This window comes from Dromaius novaehollandiae, chromosome 11 (assembly GCF_036370855.1).
Source record: "Dromaius novaehollandiae isolate bDroNov1 chromosome 11, bDroNov1.hap1, whole genome shotgun sequence".
Classification (NCBI taxonomy): domain Eukaryota; kingdom Metazoa; phylum Chordata; class Aves; order Casuariiformes; family Dromaiidae; genus Dromaius; species Dromaius novaehollandiae.
In genome coordinates, this window is record NC_088108.1 from 8,440,797 (window position 1) to 8,462,185 (window position 21,389).

The 21,389-nt window shown below is 40.4% G+C and overlaps 1 protein-coding gene across 4 annotated transcripts in view; it reads left to right on the plus strand.

Moving 5' to 3' along the window:
• Positions 1 to 21,389, plus strand: part of TENM1 (teneurin transmembrane protein 1) — a 748,569-nt gene that overhangs the window by 674,864 nt on the left and 52,316 nt on the right. For all 4 annotated transcript variants that reach the window (XM_064518178.1, XM_064518175.1, XM_064518176.1 and 1 more), the window contains 4 exons: positions 2,094 to 2,237; positions 7,126 to 7,375; positions 8,294 to 8,314; positions 12,612 to 12,844. In XM_064518178.1, coding sequence (XP_064374248.1) covers positions 2,094 to 2,237; positions 7,126 to 7,375; positions 8,294 to 8,314; positions 12,612 to 12,844 — 648 coding nt within the window. The remainder of the gene's footprint in view (positions 1 to 2,093; positions 2,238 to 7,125; positions 7,376 to 8,293; positions 8,315 to 12,611; positions 12,845 to 21,389) is intronic.

Consider the following 21,389-nt stretch of genomic DNA (forward strand, 5'->3'; position numbering starts at 1 on the left):
AAATCCATTTTGAGGCTGCAGCTGTACTTGCTGGTTATTACTTTCCAAAAACATAGTTACTACTGCTCTGCTCTTTCATTCCTTCATGCAGTGAAATCCCAGCCGCTTCCCAAATGGGCTGCTGTCTGTGAGCGAGTTTGCCCAGAAAGTGCCACCCCACAAGGAGTTAAGCTGACTGAGATCGTGTCATTTTGCTTATGAGATTGCAGCCTCCTGCAAAGCCTGCCAGAAACAAAATACATATTTTTCAAGTGGCAGCGCAGTCACTTGGTTGACTTTGTAGTTGTTATGCTTCACCCTGATGCCTGCGTGCGCAAAGCAGTTGTGAGTGAGGAGATTTTCATGGATGGCATGTCGGTACCTCCACCGAAGAGGTTCAGGAGATCCTGCTTGAAGATGACACAGATGCTCCTTTGGGCACACAGAAATTCTTTGCTGTGCAGAATAGACTCTTTTCCTAAATATGTGTATGTATATGTAGAAACAAGTTTGTAAACACAGGCCAAGTGAGCGTATGTCCGAGCGTCCCTTACTGACGAGAAGGGACAGAAAGGCAGCTGCGCGCAGGGTCAGCGCGAGCAGGAGCAGTGCACTTGTGAGAGAGGGGGCAGCAGTCTCTGGAGAGCATTTGGCAGCTGAGAAACGTCGGATACAGGCAGGGAATAGCAGCAGCTTTGTGGTGTTAGCTACGTCCTAGGAACCGTGCCAGCAGGCAGGCTCTCCGTGGGGCAGGCTGACCGCGCAGCTGCCTAGGAGCGCTGCTGGTTGTGGTCGCAGGAGCTCCTTCGGCTAAGTCAACTGGACAAAGTGGCTGCTGGGCACTCAGAATAACCACTAAAACCTATGAAGTTTTAATAAACATACCGTAGGCACAGTACCTGAGGAGATGTGTTTTTAGGAGTCAGAGTTCAGCTGCAAAACCAGGTTCTTTCTGCGAAAATGATGAAGCAGCTCTGCTAAGCGAAGTCGCTGTTGGCAACAGCTTTCGCTTTGCCATAATATTTATCTTACAAACACAAATGCTCCCTGCTATAGCTGGCCAAAATATTTTGATTGCATCCTGTAATGGAATTTTGATGGAATTAAAACTATTTATGGTTCAGGTAAAAAGTAAATAAAACTGCTAGATGGACAAAGTGAGAGGAAAATACTGAAAATGTCAGAAGACTACATTTCTTAAAATACTTCTGTATTTCATCTTCATATATATTTAAAGATGTTTTTATTTCTTAAAGGCTGAAATATTTCAGCGTTTCCTAGATCAAACTTTTGGGACTTGATTTCAAAATAACGTTCTTCGTTTAGGACTGAATTCCACTGAAATGTAAAAAGGTTAACTAGAGGAGAAAAGTAACTAAATATAAAGAAAATATATTGGTTGGAGTGAGTCATTTTGGAGTTACCAAAAATTAAATTTTGAAGAATTGTTTGTTTCATTGAAATACTAATGGGAAGTATTTTCGGTCAGCTTGAGCCAATTATCCCCTGAAGAACTCCACTGCTAGGGAAAATCAAGATTTACAGCAAGTGCATTGGCCAGCTGTAAGGGGGAGGCATGTGACATGCAAGCTTGCTGACAGATTTTTTATTTAATTCTAGAAATTTTCAGCTGGCAATCCATTTCTTCCCAACCACAGTTCTTACAATTACAACAAGACCTTTAGGATAAAGATCACGAAGCTTCAAAATTATCCAGTCTGTGCGAATTTAGAAGTGATATTGTCAGGCTTAACAAACAAACAAAAACAGTTTCAGTTTCAATGCAGAATTTTTCTGTTTAAGCTGTTATTCAGGTAGTTAGTAGAAATGCAATAAACAATTAAGTCAGAGGTCACTGGAGGGGATTTATATTCATAAGACAATCCATAATTGATACTGCGGGAAATACTCTGCTTTGAAACTGTAGTAACCGGAGCTTTCACAAGATACTAATCTCTTAAACTCTGTAAATACCCTCCCCCATTAGCAATCAGGCAGAAGATAATTAGTGGCATCATTACCTGACAGGTGGATATTGAAACCTAGAATGAAAAATTACCCTGTAGTTCACAGAGAAAAGCTAGACTGATATATCTTTAATTATTTGTTTGCAGTGTCTGTGGGATATGAATATGAAACGTGTCCCGATTTTATTCTGTGGGAGAAAAGAACCGTAATCCTTCAAGGCTTTGAGATGGATGCTTCAAACCTGGGAGGCTGGTCTATAAACAAACACCACGTGCTGAATCCACAAAGCGGTAAGTCCTTCCTTCTCTCACTGGCCATGTGGAAGAGAAACAAATTTTAAAAGAATTAATTGTTCAGATTTTCAGTATTACACTTTATAATGTTTAATCCTTTTTGTTTGAATATGTCCCCTTGTTTATTGAGACCTGGACTGTAAATGCCATCTGAAGGGATATTCTTAATATTCTGGCTCATTTTGGTCATTTGGATGGGCAAAGGGCACACTAATTCGGGATTAGAAACTTTCATCCCCACACTGTTGGTATCGCAGCGCTAAATTTGAAGTCAGTTTATAGTGTGTCATATTCTCAGTGAAGTGTCTACATCCCTAATACAACCCATAGCTAACATCTGTTAATAGTGTTGTCGGCAGTCACAGAAAGACACCAAATGTGTCCGAAAGCAGGAAAGCGGAGCGTGAGGCAGCGCGGCCGGCCCCGCGAGCAGCCTGGCAGGCAGGGCCTTGGCAGCTGCCCCCCAGCGCTGTCCAAGGCATTAAAAAAATCTGTAAGTCCTTGTGCTGTTCTAACAGTAACCCTGTGTACAGATTCCTCAGGCATGGAGACTTTCATCTGTTTTCTCATTGCTCTTATTTTATTCTTGGGTTTTTCATTGCTTAACACCTAAAATCAGGAATTACTCTTAGTGAGATTAATTTATTAAACCAATACTTGTATATAAATTATGGTAACCGGAAAAATATAATTTAGCAGATAAACAGATATCTTACTTCCCTGGGGAAGAGAAACTTAGGGTCATATTTCAGCACATACACATCAGGATAGTATTGGATTCGGTAAAGTTCTCTCAATTTGCTCCAGCTGAGAGTCTGTCCACTAAAATCTATTTCCATCTGCAAACTTCTGTAATGGAGATCCATGCACAGATGTATAGCTGTGAGGTTTTTTGCAAGTTCTGCTGTTGAATGCACAACTACAGTATAAATATTCCAAATACAAAAGGTCAGATTTAGTTTGTAAATTATCTGGATTTCTGTTTTGATTTAAAATAGTTTGACATTTTAAACAGCCGTTCTTTCATACCCTGTCTTACTGGTTTGTATAGATTGTCTCTTTTAAATGCCAGCTATTGACATTTAACACAAAGAGAAATCTGACCTCAGCCAGCTCAGCCCCCAACTGTGAGCCCCATAGTCTCCTCCTTAGTGCCAATTTGCCACTTGCATAGTTTAATTTCCAGACTAAATTGCTGGCAGTAACTCCAATTTATATGACTATCCACTAACTGCAGTGGTTACTACTATAATTCACCCCATAGGCACTGATGTGTTTTGAGATTTTATAAAATACACAATTATAATCTGAGCAGGGCTAAATCACTGCTTTACTGAACGTGGGCTATGTGGTGACAAACTGTTCCCTGGCCGTTTTCAGCTGTGTGGCCCAAACTTTCCGGAAATGCCGGCGAGTGCCGACGGGAACGGGGCACGTCTCCTCCCCGAAAGTGCGAGGCCTGGGCCTGCTGCCCTGGCCCTGGGCGCAGATGGTCCTCTGATCATTACAGGTTTTGGCCATGCACATCTGGCTTATGTATAGGACCAGAAAAATAATGACCACGTGAAGTACGCACCTAACAAAGTAGCCTGTAGTCTCGTGTTAAGCAACAAACCAAATAATCAACTGTGTCAGTCAAAAGGATAAAAATAACTAGTACATTTCTGCTCTTCTCAAGAGACTAGGGAACCGCTCTTCAATTTCAGATATGCAAAAATGTACTTTTAAATAAGGACCAAATTGTGATTCAGACTTAGAACTGTACGTTTCAGACTTACCTCCACACCACTGTGAGTGGAATGGAAAGCATGAGTAGCCTTCTCAAGCATGATATATTGAAATTTTCATTTTTAATTAAAGCATTCCCTCTGTACATATGAAGAGCTGCATATTTTAGAAGCATGAAATTTACACCCATTTTGAAATACTGTCATTGGATTAACTACAGAAATAGCACTGGAATATAATACAAGTATATTTCTAAAAATTCTCCACTGCAAATTACAGTTTTCTTTTCAGACTAAAACTAAAACCATTCTGTTTGCTGAGTTAACTGTTCGTGAAGAGCTTATGTTTAACTTCTACCAGTAAACCTTCTCTTGCAGCGGATGTGCTGCTGTGTGTGCTCTCCTCCTCTCAGACAAGGTGTATATGCTTCCTTCCCTGCCCATAAAGGCCTTTCATTTTAGAGACGTTAGAAAATAAATTCAATCACACAATAGAAAAGTTGTGAAAATAAATAGATGCAGTTACACAGAACTGCATTTCATAGCACAGTCTAAGCTCTGGAGGTACATATATTGATATGTAGAAACTATACAAAGTAAAAACCATATTCTATTGGTGGATTAAGTACCTAGAACAAAACAAACAAACTGATTCCAGTAGACTGGATGTGAAAAAGCTGTGTGTGATTCCCACACGGTTGTCATTGGAAGCTCAAGCTTTTTGGATGAATACATTTTTGCACCAATAAGAATGTAATGTTACCGAAGATAATGGATCACACTGTGTTCTCAGCTGTACTAAACTGTTCTTTTTCCACTTTCTTCCCCCACTCCGGAGGTTTGTTCACTTACAGTTTGTGACATGATTCTCATTTAATGTTTCCCAGCACAAAGGTTTGGTCAGTTTAGAAGATCTTCACAGCGTTTCACGTAATCAAGTAGAGGACACATACCATAAATGCTTGTGCCCGTATAGAGTCCTTTTAAAGGCCCAGATAGCTCATGAATACAAACAAATACGCTATTAATCATTTTCAGAGTATTCTTTGAATTAGATTTTTCTCTGATTGTCAAATGTATTGATTTCATTTTTATTTGAGGGAAGGAGGAGTAATTTTAAAGGGACTTTATGGTAATTGTAGCCCCAATCCAACCCAGCGCTGACTTAAATTAAAGAAGCAACTTGCGAGCCTGGGATTGAGCACATGCTTATCTTTATTGAGAGCAAAACGTATTCTCCAGAGCCCTAATTATTTACTGGCATTTCTACGAGGCAGTTGAAAGATTACCTTCACGTTGGTAATTTCAGCCAAAAGGCAGCATCTTCATTTAGTGGTATTTTTATCTGGTAGGTAAGGGAGGAAGTGGCCGTTAATTATGCTGGCATATTTCCAAGATGCTTTTTTATGCCAGCGTTCAGCTCCAAAGAAATATATGTATTCTGTCCTTTGCCGTTCAGGAATAAATTTAAAAGAATAGATTTCCCTTTGAAAAAATAATGACAACACCCTGTAACTTTCAAGGCGAATGTTAGTTTCAGACTTACCTGAAGCCACAAAGCAAATTTGGTAGACAAAGTACACATACACGTCTGTCGCACTCCGAGAAAATGCTCGAGTGTCCCCGTGTGTCCGGGCTGCAGTACCGAGCCTCTGCTCGTTCCCAGGTTGGAGGTGGGAGCCCTCCAGCCTGTAGCTCTGCTGCACGCGCAGCCCTCCGGGGCCGACGCTCAGCTCGCACTTGAGCTGGGGAGGAGCGTTTTGCTGAGGGCGCCGGGGTGGCTTCGTTACCGGCACAACGTGCCTCAGCCGGGAACCCCGTCCGCCGACAGGGGCGAGCTGCCAGCGCTTCACGCAGCAAGCGCCTGCGCAACCCTCTGTGGGCTAAAGTGATGGAGCGACAGCAAAAGCAATGAAATTCCTGAAAATAATACCTGCAGCAGCTTTGCTGTTCATGTCAGGAGCAAAAATGAAGCGCTGTGGCGTCAGGCAGTGGAAGTGTGAGTAAGCAGCTGAAACGTGCTCTAACGGCGGCGACAAAGGCGGCTTTCAGCGTGATCATTTTTTGCAAAAGCTGCGTATTGTACAATACAAAGGGGTTTTCTGCTCCCATTTTTGTTGTTCAAGCTCTAGCTAGGCAGGCTGATTTCGGTACATGGAAGGTACAGTGTGTCATATAAAGACAAGCCATCTACTGGGGCACTGCGATCAGAAAGTCATTCCCTTGTGTTTATTGCTTTTATCGTGCCACTTTTTTGATAAAGTACTGGGCTTTCTAATGGAAATAAGAGATTTTGGAAGTGTAGTCTGAAAGGATACCTATCTTCCTTACAAAAATAGCTAAGTTTTGTAATAACATGTCATTTTGAAGGTAATTGCTACCTATATTGCCACATTGTTATTTAAAAAAACCTACAGATACCTCCTTGAAAAAAATGTTTGTATTGGTCTTGATATTACCAGCCTGGTAATTGGAAAGAGTTTCAGCAATGTATCCTGCAGAACAGTGCTGAAATATTCACACATTGGAAAGTTGTTTTACACTTTATGGCAGAACTTAACGTATCCTTACTGGTAAGAAATACACTTGTGCCTCAGAATTACTCCTCCACTTTTAACTTGGCTGTGCTGCGTCGGCACCCTTTTTATATACCATGAAGGACTTGCATTTAAATCTGAATATTGATTTTGTACTGCCACTCAGTGCTCTTTCCTGAAAAATGCATAGTAGTCCTGCTATTAATCTCCTTTAATTAAATATTCAAACTGCCTAAGAAATTCCTCTGCTACCTAATAAAAATTTATGAATAAAATGAATATTAAAGTAGTAATCCCCAAGAAATCAGATAGCACTGCAATTAACAGTCAATTTGTTAGAGCATTAACCAACCATGAGTTCTCTTCATGATGTTGGCTTTTAAAATAGCCACTAACCACTAATCGACAAAATGGTGATGATGAAACTTGGGACTGCATGAAATTGGGAGAGATTAGGGGAACTCTGTGGTGCAGTCTTTAAAAGGTCTGATTGTTCATTGCTGTTTTGCTAATACGCTTTCCGACAGGAACGCAAAATCCAAAGATAAACTGCAGAGTAGTTTAACTGCTATGTGCACGTTTTTACTGCCTCCTCTGTGATTTTTGTTTGCTTTCTCGTAGGGATCGTGCACAAAGGCAATGGGGAGAACATGTTCATCTCCCAGCAGCCGCCGGTCATCTCGACTGTGATGGGTAACGGGCACCAGCGAAGCGTCTCCTGCTCCACCTGCAACGGGCTCGCGCTCAACAGCAAACTCTTTGCCCCCGTTGCTCTTGCTTCGGGTCCCGATGGCAGTGTGTATATCGGTGACTTCAATTTTGTCAGACGGGTCTTCCCCTCGGGGAATTCTATTGGCATCTTAGAGCTAAGGTAAAAAAAAAAAAAAAAAAAAAAAGGAAAAAGAAAAACTTTCCCTAACTGGTGGTCATTATCCTGGTGAAAACTACAGTGAGCCTTTTTTTTTCCTAATGTGACTTAGAGAAGCAGCCACATTTAGTTGCCTAGTGACAGTGTGGCTCACTGACTGTCAAACAAACTCATCTGAAAACTTAGGCTTACTTTAAAGTGATCAGTTAAAAAGGGCATTACCACCCACCTTAAATGGCCTTTAGAACAGGTTTTGCATAACGAATTTCTACAAAGTGCAAAATTAAAAGAGCTGATTTTTCTTCCTATGGCTTTTTTGTAAATTTATTTTTTCAGAAATTAGTTAAAATCTTCCATGAAGTATATTTTTTAAGAATAAAAGAATAATTCAAGAGCGAATATATACAGATCATGTCAGATGATGGTATTGTGGCTGAAGGTGGACCTACCATGTTTAAACTTAATATAATTAAATTGTTCCTCATGTGTAACAGAAGAGTATGGTTGGGTTTAAGCAGACAGGAACGACCCAGGCATTGCAGACTCCCCTGTAATTATGGCTTAGGCTTGGGATTCGCTCTTGGAGTTGCAGGGGAAGGCATGAATGATTCTGGACACTGATACACCAAACTTGTATTTACTTCAAACCCATAAATCTCTAACTAGTTAATGTTACTGGCAATGAGATTGCATGCTGTTCATTCAGGATGAACTTGAAAATGCACAGGTGGTGGAAAGGAAACAGTGAATTTTGAGGGGAAGAAGTGATACTGAGTGATTGAATAAGCAATGTTTTGATATTGGTAGATAGCTCCATAAGCAGTTTACAAAGAATATAGCTGCATTAACTGATACTGATTACTGTTTCTTTTCTTTTTTTTTTTTTTTTTTTTTTAATCCTGAACTGATCTGACTTGTTAGGAATAGAGATACAAGACACAGGTGAGTAAAACACAGTAGCAGTGGCATGTGAACTGCGTGGATTTAAGGAAACAGTCTTACAAAAGCCCTTTTAGAAGTCTGGATATGGAAGAAACTGTGAATTTAGTAAATGTTAATCAAATTCACTTTTATTTATCATAAAGAAGGTTTGATGTGTTCCGTTTGAAGGGACGAAGTCAGTCTCTAAAAATCAGTTTGCTGATCACAGGTCGAGAGGTTTCAGCCTGAAGGCTGGGTATGCTCTTCATAGCTGTCGTATTCATTTCACGTGATCACAGATATAGCCGCCCAAGGAAACTGGAGTTTTAGCAACTGAGAAACAAGCAAATTAAAAGAAAGCCTTTAGAGTCACCCACGAGGGGCCTGGGGCTTGGCAGTGCCCAGGCAGGGGAAAGTGTGCCTCCTGCCCCGGTTGCAGGTGGCACGTGGGGTCCGGAGCAGGGCACACAGCTGAGGCCAGCGGTCACAGCTCAGTCCTCGCTCCTTCTCTCTAATAGCAAAAGCAAGTTGCTTCTGCCCTTTTCATTTAACATTTTGATATTGCAGTGTAAGGATTTCTTTAAAACAATGAATATTGGGTGGTAGGCTGCAAAGGATGGTAAGGGAGTTACAAGAATCAATCTGCAGAAATGGCGTTGCAGGCATTGCACCAAGCCGCTCGGCATCCTCTGAGACAATCTTCTTAGCATTTCAATATAGAAGTGAGATCAATAAAGCAGCACTAGCTCAACCTAAGTTGATGGCTGCCTGGGATAGTAGGAAACAGTGTGTGGACTGAATGCACATTTTGAGGCCTGAGAGCACTGGTCGGAGTTAGTTGGTTTAGCCACAATAATGCTATGGAATGCCACAGGTTATTTGCCAGCTCATTGATAAAAGATGTCACATTTCATATATTTTAAAATGAAAGCTTAGTTAAAAAAGATAATAATAATAATTCCTAGTTGATAAGTGTAAGCTCCATATTTTAACTGAAGGATCATTTCCCTTTGCCTGTATGTTAAATTGATGAAAAGACACAAATTGAACGTATTTGCTCTGTAATGCATTCAGAGTGTTAATCAGGTTTGTAATTTAGACGTTTCTTTTGTATATCTGTTCACTAGAACAAGTTCCTAGTTTCTTTAGAGGAGCTTAAACCTTAGTTAAATCAAGCTGTGAGATTTTTTCATACTCAAGTGCCCCAGACCTATTAATTAGAATAATAATTAACTCTATCCCAAACTATCTATATTATGTTCAAGTTAAGTGAAGCAGTCTGTGGTAAATTGGAGGATGTCACTTGAAGGTGATGCAGTCATTGAGGTTATGGAGAAGTACTCATCAGTCCCACTGTACACCATATATTCTGTTAAGCTGGTGAAGGCCACAGCCATGCTGAGATGAATACGGGTTTATGCCTGTCCCAGAGATTTCCAGCAAGCTCAAATAAGCATGTGGGAGCAACAACTGAATGTTGTTGGAGGCAATAGAAGTCAGGCTTTTGACAATGCAAGCAGGAAAAGGCTTCCAAATTGAAGCCCTCAACGCAGCGTTTAGTCTCCAAAAGAATGGGGGAAAAATTATTCTTTTTTCAGGAAAAAAGGAAATGCGAAATGCTGTGTAGAAAAGAATAGCGTTTGAAGACCAGGAAAGACACAAAAAGCCACTGATCTTATATTTGACTTTTTAAATCAACTCATCCAGTTTAATTTTCTAAACTTTCCTGTCATTGAGATTTTAATAAAAAATAACAAAGCTGTTTGATAACTGATGAAATGGAAAGTAGGCTTTGAAGTTTGAGTAAAAATTGAACTAAGTGAAAGTAATAACTTGTTCTGGAAGGAATCATTGTAAGTACCAGTCTACTTGACGCAGTTTTTAACAGGCTAATTTAAATAGGCCCAGATTTAGATTTGATTGCAAACTTTCCCGAAGGTTAGGAGTATTTGATTTTGTTCCATTTTTGCTGATACTTTTTAGATTTAAACCTCTTAGTATTCAAGGCTTCGAGCAAAGATAACGTCAAGAGTTTTCTAAAAGCCAGTGCATTAAACATAATGACAAAGACGACAGAAGATGTGTGTATGAGGGGGGTATATAAAGACCCCTGGTCCTCTGTAGTTTCTGCATGATGGAGAGTGCATTTATTTAACATCTACAATTTCTGGAATTCTCCTTGCAACTTTTCCCACAACAGTATTTTATTGAAAAATCATCTTTTGGTTAGCCAGTCTCTTCTGAGCTTGCTGCAGAGAGCACAAATGATTCTTAAAGCTTTTAACAAACAAAACTTTGTAGTAATGGTGATATGTAATTCAGGATTAATTGCCTTTACTTCATCCTCTTACTCATTTTCATCTTACCAAGGTCCTCTCTCATACACTATATTTCCTTGCCCTGGGTTTCACATCTGTTCCGTCACTGTGGGAATATCTCATTCCTTGTATTTTACATTTCTGGTTTTTATAAAAAACTTATGATGAAGGTCAGCATTAAGCTAGCTTAGCTTGTGGCCCAGTCCTCAGAGATGGTGAGTAGTTTCTGCCCCTTTTTGGACAGGGAATGAGAATTGAGAGAAACTGGCCCAAGCTCTGTCACATTTATCATGGCACAGCTTTGACGTAGTCTCTCACAAATAGAAATATGAGATTTCAGCTGATCATCTGTTAGAGCTTTCTTAGCAATATATAGAGTACCGAGTTGTGATTGCTAAACTAAAAGAGATACTGATAAGTATTTTTAAATTGGTTTGTAATATTGCTCAGTAAGGTGGAACTGTCTAATAGATGATTAATGAAGCTTAGCATCTCCCTCATCCAAGCAAAAGTTTCAAACTTAAGGAGGCTCCATTAACCTTCAATCTAATCAGTAAAAAAAAAAAAAAAAAAAAAAAAAAAGAAGAAGAAAAGTCTTTGTCATTTCAGACATTACATATCTCTTCTGGAGTCTTGAACAATTCACCACTTATACTTCACGTAGATTCCTTTTTTCCCAATGTATTGTGGCACGAAAACCTGGGCATGCAGAAAGAGCTGTACATAGAGCATTGTCAAATCCACCATTTAAACAAAACTGACAGAATCAAGGGAAATAAATCTCTTTTCCTAACTTTGTTACAACACTTGCATGTTAGTTAGTTGTAAAAACGTTCTAAAATTTCTTCTTAGCCAAGTGTGATTTTCACAGCCTTTCTAATCTGTCTAACATAATACTTGAGAGCACATTTGTGTGGGGAAATTCCATATAAAGTTACAGGAAATATGGGAAGGTCAGTGTCTAATGCAGCTCTCTGCCTGAGAGCAGAAACACTGCAGCGACAACAATCCTGTCCGGGAGCTTTGGCCCCCTGACAAGCGGTGGCTAACAGCACGATGGTGCCTGTGCTCATCTCCCACCATTTCAGTAAAAGTCTGCATAATCTAAAGGATCTAAGCCCATCTGCATTTTTATTTTGTTTTATAATCAGAACCACTGCAATCTCACAAGGTTCAGCACAACTGTGTGGCATGCCATGCTCTTAGACAATTTCCTGAACCTAAATTAACTTTGCACTCAAAAAGAAACCCAAAGTCTTACTGCTTAATAACATGCAGCCCAGTTCCCTGATTAGAATTTATGATCCTCACCATTTAATTAACATATGTAAATATTTTTTAAATAACATTTTATAACCTCAATAAGGCACTTCAGTGCATGAATTATGGTGCATTAATTCATGCCTAGTCGCACTGACAGTACTTGGCCTTCTGCCTCGCTCCTGACAACACAGTAGGCTTGAATTAAGGCACCATGTTTCACACCTTCATATTTCCTAAGATTTAAAAACAGATAAAAATAACCAGGAGTAGGTATTTGTGCCCCTGCAGAAGAGTCTGTGATTCTCTCTGCTGTAAGTCATAGATTGGTTTCTCGGTGTCAGGAGTACTAGGACTTAGTGGATATAGAAAAATGACCTTGCTTTGGAAAATAATAGTTAAAACTATGCTGAAATCACTCCAGTTAGCTTTATACTAGTTGGCTTGGTGCTGATGGCAGGCTACCTCCGGCAATAGCACTCTTTGCATAAGCTAGCTCCCTAACATGTAGCTGGCAATCTGGTCAGGCTTTATAGCTAGTCCTCATTCCTTCCTTCTCATCCATGGTACTTGAATGAGCTAATTTAAAGCCGATCTCACTTACGCCTCTGTCTCTCTCCAAATAACTGAACAGACGTGTCTTTCAGATCAGTAAGAGAATACAATCGTTGTATTACCGCGAACGGAGATTATAAGGAAAAACAACTAGTTAACTTTGATGCTGTTTTCTTCTGTTTTAGTACAAGTCCTGCACATAAATATTACTTGGCTATTGACCCAGTGTCAGAATCCCTTTACTTGTCGGATACAAACACCAGGAAAGTCTACAAAGCAAAATCTCTCATTGAAACGAAGGACCTGGCCAAGAACGTGGACGTGGTGGCCGGCACGGGTGATCAGTGCCTGCCGTTTGACCAGAGTCACTGCGGCGATGGCGGGAAGGCATCCGAGGCCTCGCTCAACAGTCCGAGAGGTAGGAGAAGAACCTGCCCACAGCACACAGTGGTAGTCTTCTGTCAGGTCCTTGCCTTGCTTAGAAACCCAGATGCAATTGGATATACAAAAAGGGGTCTGAGCTGACATGTGATTCAATCTTTAAGTGAACTAAATCACTTCACAAAGCTCACTCATGTATTTGATACAGGCGATCCTTTATGAGGGAGTAGCGTGAGCAGCACACTACAGCTAGTGTCCTCTGAAATGCTGTCTTTTCTTGTGTGGCAACACTCCTCTTTAATTACCGTTCTGTTACAGAATGGAAGCATTTAATTATGTTTAACTTTGAAGCAAATAACGTGGGTGTGAAGTCCATTTTGAGACTTAATGCATTCAGGTGACTCCTGTAATGCTAGTGGAGCTTACGCATACATATTAAGTCAGTGTTCTTAAATTAGAGAGCCAGCAAAATTGAGTTTATTTGGAAATCTATAGTTTGTCCTTCCTCATTAAATACACTTTGCAAAGTGTCAACATCTCATGTACTCCAAGTGAAATGAGTGTTTTGATGCAACCCTGCTTTTAGAATACCTCCTGTATTGTCACGGGCAAAATGCATGTGCAGTCTTGAATCCCCAAGAGCGCCGCAATTAATCCACTTGCAGCGTGCTTTAGAGCTATGATAAAGTCTCTGGACTTGATCCTCTAATGAAGCTGTTCGCCCTCAACTCCCACTGAAATCACTGGGACCACAGGGTACTCAGCATCTCTGATGGCCAAGCTCTAAGTGGGCTTTTAGCATGCTCCCCCTGTAGCGAACTGCTTACTCCTAATGACTAGCTCTAAGGGAGAGTTTTGATTATTTTTCGTGAGCTAATAAAGGAAGGCTGTATATCAGTAGGAAATTAGAATGTATATCCAGACAGAAACGTTTCTAAGACAAGCAAATAATCCTGTTCTAAGGCTTAGCAAGAGACACATTGTAATTATAGATAGAGTGACTTTAACGTGTCTTTAATGATAGAAGGTAAGTGCAAGGTAAGTACAAATAAATGTTAATCTTCAGTCAGCTAATTAATGTAATGCATCAATTCTAAAAATAGTAGAAAACAAGGGTTTTCAGATCCTTTAGCAGAAAAAAAAATCAATGTATTATTGCTGATTACAATTGATTATATCTAATTACACCACAATTAGTTGTTCCATCTTCTTTTCTTATTGGGGAAGTATGGTGAATATCTGTAATATGCTCTCTACTTTAAAAATACCCATGCATAGCTGGCTTCCTCAATAGAAAGTTCTAGTCACAAAGAAATTAACAGCAATAAAAATAAAATTCATCAGTTCTGGGGCAGCCAGCAAAAGTTAGTAAAATCTACTGTAGTGGACAATGGCTCATATATTGGCAGATAGTGGCTCCCAGCTGGTTTTGAATTAAGCACCTGCTCTAAATTACAACAGTTTACCTTGAAATTGTTTCTGTTGCATTTGTTATGCTTTGGATTTTAGATTTTAATCTCAGGAAGTTATGGACTGCCCCACTGCATATTTGCACAGGGCCTAGCCTGGTACAGCGTCAACATGTAGTCACCATCACACGATGAACAGTTAGTTGTGTATTATCATAATGGTCTTATAAGTGTGCTACATTATCTTCCTCTTAACTGCAAGAAGTTGAATAACCTTGAAAGCAGTCAGAAGTGCTTGCCTAGTACCAGTAAATTTATTATATATAAGGAAACCTAAAAGTTTCATGTAGTTCAATACAGTTTGGTGATTATTTTGATCACTTATTTTGCTTGTTATCAGAATCATTACTAAGTCACAAGATATCAGGTCACATTTCTACTGAAATTGCATTCAAACAGTGTTTGCAAAATCTTTTTTCTGGAAAACAGGAAATACAGATAAAATTTTTGGTGAGTGCACAGACTCACCAACATCTTGTCCACGTTTAAACATACTTGGGCACAAAGCAACAAAACATTATGTATCATCTGACCACAGGAACAAATGAATCATTTCTAATTTATTCTAATCCTTCAGGGTATTTGCAACACAAAAAACATGTGCCTGATAATGCAGATGATAGAATTGCTCAATGACCAGACAAGATTTTAGCATTTATTTTTTAATCTGATGTAGAGAAACTTTAGCTCTGGGTTTTTTTTTATCTACCTTTTTATTTTTGTCCTCAATATTCATTCTTTTGCAGTAAATGAAAAAGGTAACAGATTTAGCTGTTTTACTTGGGAGAAAGGTAGTATCTGGAAAAGAATTCAGTTTAGTCACTGTCTGACCTTGGTTATTTGTGGCTTAAGTTACATTTTCACTGTAGCTTTGAATATAGGCTTATCTCTATGACTCAGTTTATCCATTTATAAAACTGATAAGCAATACCTACTGTGTAACAGTGATTTGAAACTTAATACTGTTTGATAACATTCCTCAAATGTATGGGAATAAGTGGAAATTCACATATTCTTTTTTAATTTACTTTTCTGAGTGAAAGTTGCTTCAAATACTTTTTTGACTTTTCTGAACTCACACTGATTATTCTACTTCAGTAGGCATCCAAGTACTTTTTGTAGAGTTCTAGAATACTTTTTAATCACTTAAGGCTTTCATAAACTTTTACTTCTCTGTATCTTTATTTGGCATGACCGTCTTTACCTAATCACCAAGAATTGAGTGCCTGACAATAAAACATAGTAAAGTCACACTAGTCAATTACCATTCCATCTACTTTCCTCAACTTTTATTTTGCTGGTGATTCACAAGCTGTGTAGCTTTGTTCAGTCTGTTCCCACTCCTCTATGAAGGAGCGAAGAAGAAGGAAGGGGCTTACTGGACATTAATCTTGCACAATTGTATGTGTTTGAGCTGACTTTGAAATATGCTTTTAAACATGCATGGGTGATGTAGTTGAAACTTGAACTTCAATATATTATTTTTACTGCAACTTTCTTTAATTCTGTAGAGAACTCAGACTAATGAGTCATGTAATAGATGACCAAGTGCTTAAGCAGAATGTGAAATGATACAAGGTGGGGACATAAAATAAGATCTGTGACAAGCTGAACACATTTATTACACAAGAAGATATTGAAAATGAAGAAGTGACTACACAAGATATTAATCACTGACTGAATTCCCATCTCTTGAACTTTACCAAGTAACAGATTTTAATTTGGGGGTGGAGGGTTCTGTTTGGTGAGTTTGGGAATTTTTTTGTAAAAATATTCTGGCACAGCTAGTCAGCAGCTGTACCGCTTGAATAATCTGGACTAATACTTGCAACAAGGCACTAAGGGACAGCATCTTGATTTTTACTAGGTAAGTCACTGAATACTGGAGGAGTAAGAAGCACTAAAATGTACAGAAATACCTGGGAGTTGTTCCACTTAGCACTTGCAAAGCCAATGCCTGGATCAAAGGTATTAAGCACTCACCCTGCTCCTCTGAAGTCAGTGGGCTTTAGACATGTAAATGCCTTTGACTTTTCAAGCTTAACTGACAGAGGCAGTGGGAGTCTGAGACAATCAAGTTACCACGTTTTGCTGAGCTGCCGTATCTCTCAGTAAGTATGCCAAGTAAAGTGACGTAGATTAATGTCTGATTTGAATTACCTTGTATTTGTCACAGCCTCAGAGCATCCACCCTGGATGGCTATTGTGGAACAGCAAACTAAGTAACTTAATAAAACACTAAGTCTCTCCTATGTTTGAATGCTAGTTTTCAAAGGTGACCTGCAGCATTTAGAAGTGTAAGCACTAGATCCAAAGATTTGGGCATCCCAGGTACGGCAGTGCCTGCTTTTTGACTCCTGGGTCCAGACCAGGCTCTTGAGCTGGGAAATAGATGCACAGACTGTCTTTGCAAGTTGTACAGAGAGTTACTGCTTCAGAAGACATTAAAAACTGCACAGCGAGTACAGACTATTTAAATGCAGTGCGGTGACCCCACTACAGATGCAGTGACCTCAGGGTAAGCACCAGGGAAATGCAGAAGGTTGGAATGAGTTCTAAGTCCCATGCATAAAGATGCCTTATTCACAGCCGCAGCAAAGTACCTTTTTTCACTCTGATCCATGGCCATGAACTAGCAACACAAATGAAAGCTTAAATTAAAAATCAATCCTGCAGTGTACTTTTATTCATTTTGCTTGAAATTATTTTACTAAGGCAATGCTAGAAAAAAAATCACTGTTTGAAAAAGGTGATACCCCCCAACCAGTAGCTTACATCCCGAAATAATCAGTCTTGTTGCTCACCATCTGCAGCGCTACTTTCTAAAGTAAATAAAGCTGTAAGAACAACTGCTCAGATTAAACCTTTACATTTGTCATATGACAGTAGCCCATTTAAGGTCTGCTTCTGCTCAGCTAAAAGATTCCTATTAGCTTCGGTAAGATTCAGACTCAATTCTTAATATAGCATTTTGTGAAGACCCCCTTTTCATGGCTAATTAGTCACTAAGATTTATTCAGCAGTCTCTGCCATTTTACAAATCTGTAAGAGCTGTTGAAACCTTCTATACAGTCCAAAAAGAAAAGCAGAAGGGAGCAGGATGCTCAGTATCAACATGCAAAGTAAGAAGCAGCCATAAAGCAAGGTGATTTTCAAACTTGTATCATTGCATTCAATTTCATGATGTGAGCGTCATAAAATAAAAAATTCAGCTCTTTCCATTTTTGATTCACCAATGTGCATTCCTTATTTTTTCATCAGTGATTTTAGTTACTTAGGATTTCAGAAGTCTGTGAATCTTGTAGAAGTCTTTTTTAATGAAAACTTTTTGCAAAGCAAGTTTTCCTAAATTTCATCCAACCTTCATCTGAATGCGTAAGAAAGTTACTTTTCTGCTAAACACTGTCAGCAATAAGTGTGACCCCAGTCATGGTGTCTCAAACTGGAAACGGGATGTTTTCATTCAGAATGAGTACTTAAAATAATGCTGTTCTCACCAGCACTGCTGTTAGGCATTTCCAAAGAGAACGACACTCAAGTGCAAATACTGAAGTCATTCCAGCTAACAAAAAATAGTTGAACATTTTGCTGCCAGTACTGAGAAAGTAATGAAGATGACAAAGATCACAAAGCAACAGAATGCAAATCATTTGAATCATATTTGGAGTGGTGTATTATGGTAACCTATAAATAACTAATTGCATAAAATTGCTTTAGTAGTTTCTAGATGGCAGCTTTAATTAAAAGCACCAGAGACATTGAGAAGTTTAGAAATGGATGGCATGTAATTTGCCCTTTTACCAACCATAAAATGGTAATTAACCAATTTGATTCACTTCTTCCTATTAAAAGTTTTATGAGACTAGCAAGTTCCTTCTAAATACAGTTTTTCTTCAGCAGAAGGTAGCACATTCTCTTTTATCAGTCCTCACCAGTAGTTTTAGATGTTCATGTACAAAATCTTCAGAAGTTTAGTTAGAAGTTTTCAATGTAAAAAGCTCATTTGCAGTTTTTAACTGGGCAAAAAGTGTCAAGTAGAATTTCCAGAAGTGGACATTATAATAGCTCTTGCTGTTGTTCATCGATGTGTTTGAGGAGGATTTGTTCACAAAAATATTGTCTTCGAATGCAATGTGGGCTATGCTATGAAAAAGAAAGATAAAATATCTCAATAGGGAACTTGCTTTATTAATTTTAATCCATATTTTGTAATTTAATTACAAATCTACCGTAAGCTTAGCTCCATTAACATTGCAAGGCCAAGATTTCTAGACTGAAAATAAAGGTCAGCTGCATAATACTCACATCTGTTTTGAAATTACACCTATGTTAGTTTCGCACAGAAATGAGCAGTTTGCTTTCAAAGTGTTACTTGCATTGATAATTGTGTACGTATGTGCACTAAGGGAGATCTATCAAAAGAGTTAACCCTTTTACCAGACTCGCACCCCAGGGCATAGCACAGGAGAGGTTACTCCATCTGCCATCTGTGTTTGCCGTGGCTGTATCCAGCCTGTCTGCTAGCTACTATTTTGCACAGAAAAGTTGCAAAGAGCAAGACTTTTTTTGCAAAGCCTTTCTAGTGATGATAGGCAGTAGCCAATGTATGAATGCACTAGCAGCATTTTTGATGTTGGTTGGCAGAATTAAAATGGAACTGATTAACAGATCTGTAATGATAAATAAATACTGTTCTAAGACGTCCGAGCATAAAACCACTGGAGATGGAAGTTAGCAAGAGCTCCTGTTTTACATTCAGGTCCGTACAATCTAGTCCCATGTAAGACAGTTCCAGTGACTAAACATGACTAAAGCAGTCCTTCAGGACAAGATGTTACTCAGAAAAACAGATTGTGCTCAGCCTTTGAGTCAAAGGATACGACCAGTTCTCGCACAGGAGGACTTAGTCTGTATTCAGACATCCGTGTTAGAGTAGGGATCTCAGCTATCCAAGCAACAGAGGTGTGTCATGTGGGCAATAAGCCACATTTGTGCCCAGAGACCGTGTCGGTGAGGCATACAGTTCAGTGCTACGGTCCCATAGGAAGCCAGAATGAGGCCCTAAGGCAAACTACATTTTACTCTCTGTGCAAAGAAAAGAAGATATGTAAAAATGAGCTTTTTCACTCAGTCAAGGAGTGAGCAGTATTCATACTTAGAGCAATTTATGCTTACAGTGGCACTTGGGAAGTACATGGTTCCTCCCCAACTTCCTAAGTGATTAAAGAGCAGCTGAAGTGCTGTGTGGGCTTCTCTTCTGTATCACACTGTACGTCACGAAAGGATTAAAAATAAGCTCTTGGAGTACAGATTATGTGAAGCATCATGCAAGTTGTGACAGGAGCATTAATGAGTCCAACATCTAATAATGAATAAATTGGGACAGTTTAGCCACAGATCTGTATTTTGTTTTTCAGTGCTGTGTTATCAGTAGGGCATTTGTCAACAAGATTTAAATGCATAAGTACTTTTTTTCCAACAGGTAAACTGGTGTTATTTTGGTTTAAGTTAAAAACTAAGAAAAGGATGGGTTTTTTCTGAGTGAAGTAGCTCCACAGGAATAAGCATTGGATGCAGTGGTTGTGTTGAACATGTATAAACTGGTGCTCGAAACTTGGCTTCTAAGGAAGTGCCAGGAATTTGTTATCTTTAGTACCGATACCACGGACATGGTCCTGTGCATGTTACTACACTGGTGTACGTACTTCCCCTGCACGTAGATTGCCTTACTGTGATGGTTGTAGGCCGGAAAAGCACACTCTCAACGTTAAAGGATCTTTGGTTTTCTTATACAGGCAGTATTTGAAATCCATTCAGCAGCACAGCTGAGTAGCTGTATTTCACTGCTGCATGATTTTGGACTTTTATATAATGGATGGTTCGCAGCCAATACGGCCATCTGCTCGCGGGGAAATTGCGTGAGCCTGGAGCCGCGCGTGCCGTGGGGATAGGTGGTGGCGTCGCGTTGCCCGCGACGTGGCTCCCGCCCGGGCTGCGCAGGGGCTCCTCTCCGGGTGCACCGCAGCCCCCTCCCCGCCACCCAGGGGGCTTCCTTGCTTCAGCCTGTGACCTAGGCTGGGAAGTAAGTGAAATCCCACCTAACAGCTCCACAGTGTAACATCGGTAGGGTTAAAAGCACCCCAACAGGCAGTCGTACCTGCACCCAGCAGTGATCACGTGAGGCAGTCCTTGCTCCTTACGCCTTCAGGGCCACAGCAGTCCGAGTGCCTTTTTCTCCGGAATAGGAGGCTTTCGGAGACTCCCACCAAAACAGAGAGAGGCAGGAGCTGCAGAGGCTTTTGTCACAACCCATCACTCATCCGAGAAGAAACCCCGGCACGATTTCCTAGCAGCTTTTCCATTTTCTACTCCATTTGCATGTTCTGGGCTCCACGGTGTCCCTGCTCTGGTGGTTGGTAGGGCCCAGGCCGGAGGTGGTGGGACCCCCAAAATCCCGGCGCGAGGGCAGAAGGTGCCTGGGGCCCCGGGCTCCACGTGCTCCGGGGCCCGAGCTGGGGTGCTGGAGTCAGCCCAGCCCTGCTGCTTTCTTGAAGGGCTGATGTGTCCATGCACAGCGGCCAGTTCAAACCCTCCCCATACCAAACAGCAGGTAATACCTTGGCCCTTTGGGCATTGTTGCTGGGGAAAGCTGCCGGCCTCCCAGCAGCCGATCACGGTAAAGGCACCGGCCTTTCCGCCGGTGGTGCATTTTGCTGGCTTCTGCCACGGGCATTCCCTTGGGAGGAGCATTTGCAAAAAGCCTGTCAGATTGGTGTGTTAATTACTTGTTGACATGGTTATTAAGACTGGATTTCTTTTTTTGCTTCAGTTGGGTTTTAGGGTGGTTGTTTTTGCAGCTTGTTTGCATCCAGAGATTTTGCAGTTCACTGCCCATGTAGTCTCAGTTTCTGAGCAGGCTGAAAGTCTGACCGGTAGCCCTAACTCTCACCTTGTGTGTGTGTGTGCCAGACAGACAGGCGTGCAGTCCCTTCCCGACAGCTGGGGCACACAGTTCGTGCCCTCGGTACCAGAGCTGCCCCTTTGGTTCCTGGACGCGCTCTGCACCTCAGCTCCCCGTCAGCCATTCCAGCCGTTCGGGTTTGTAGCTTGACC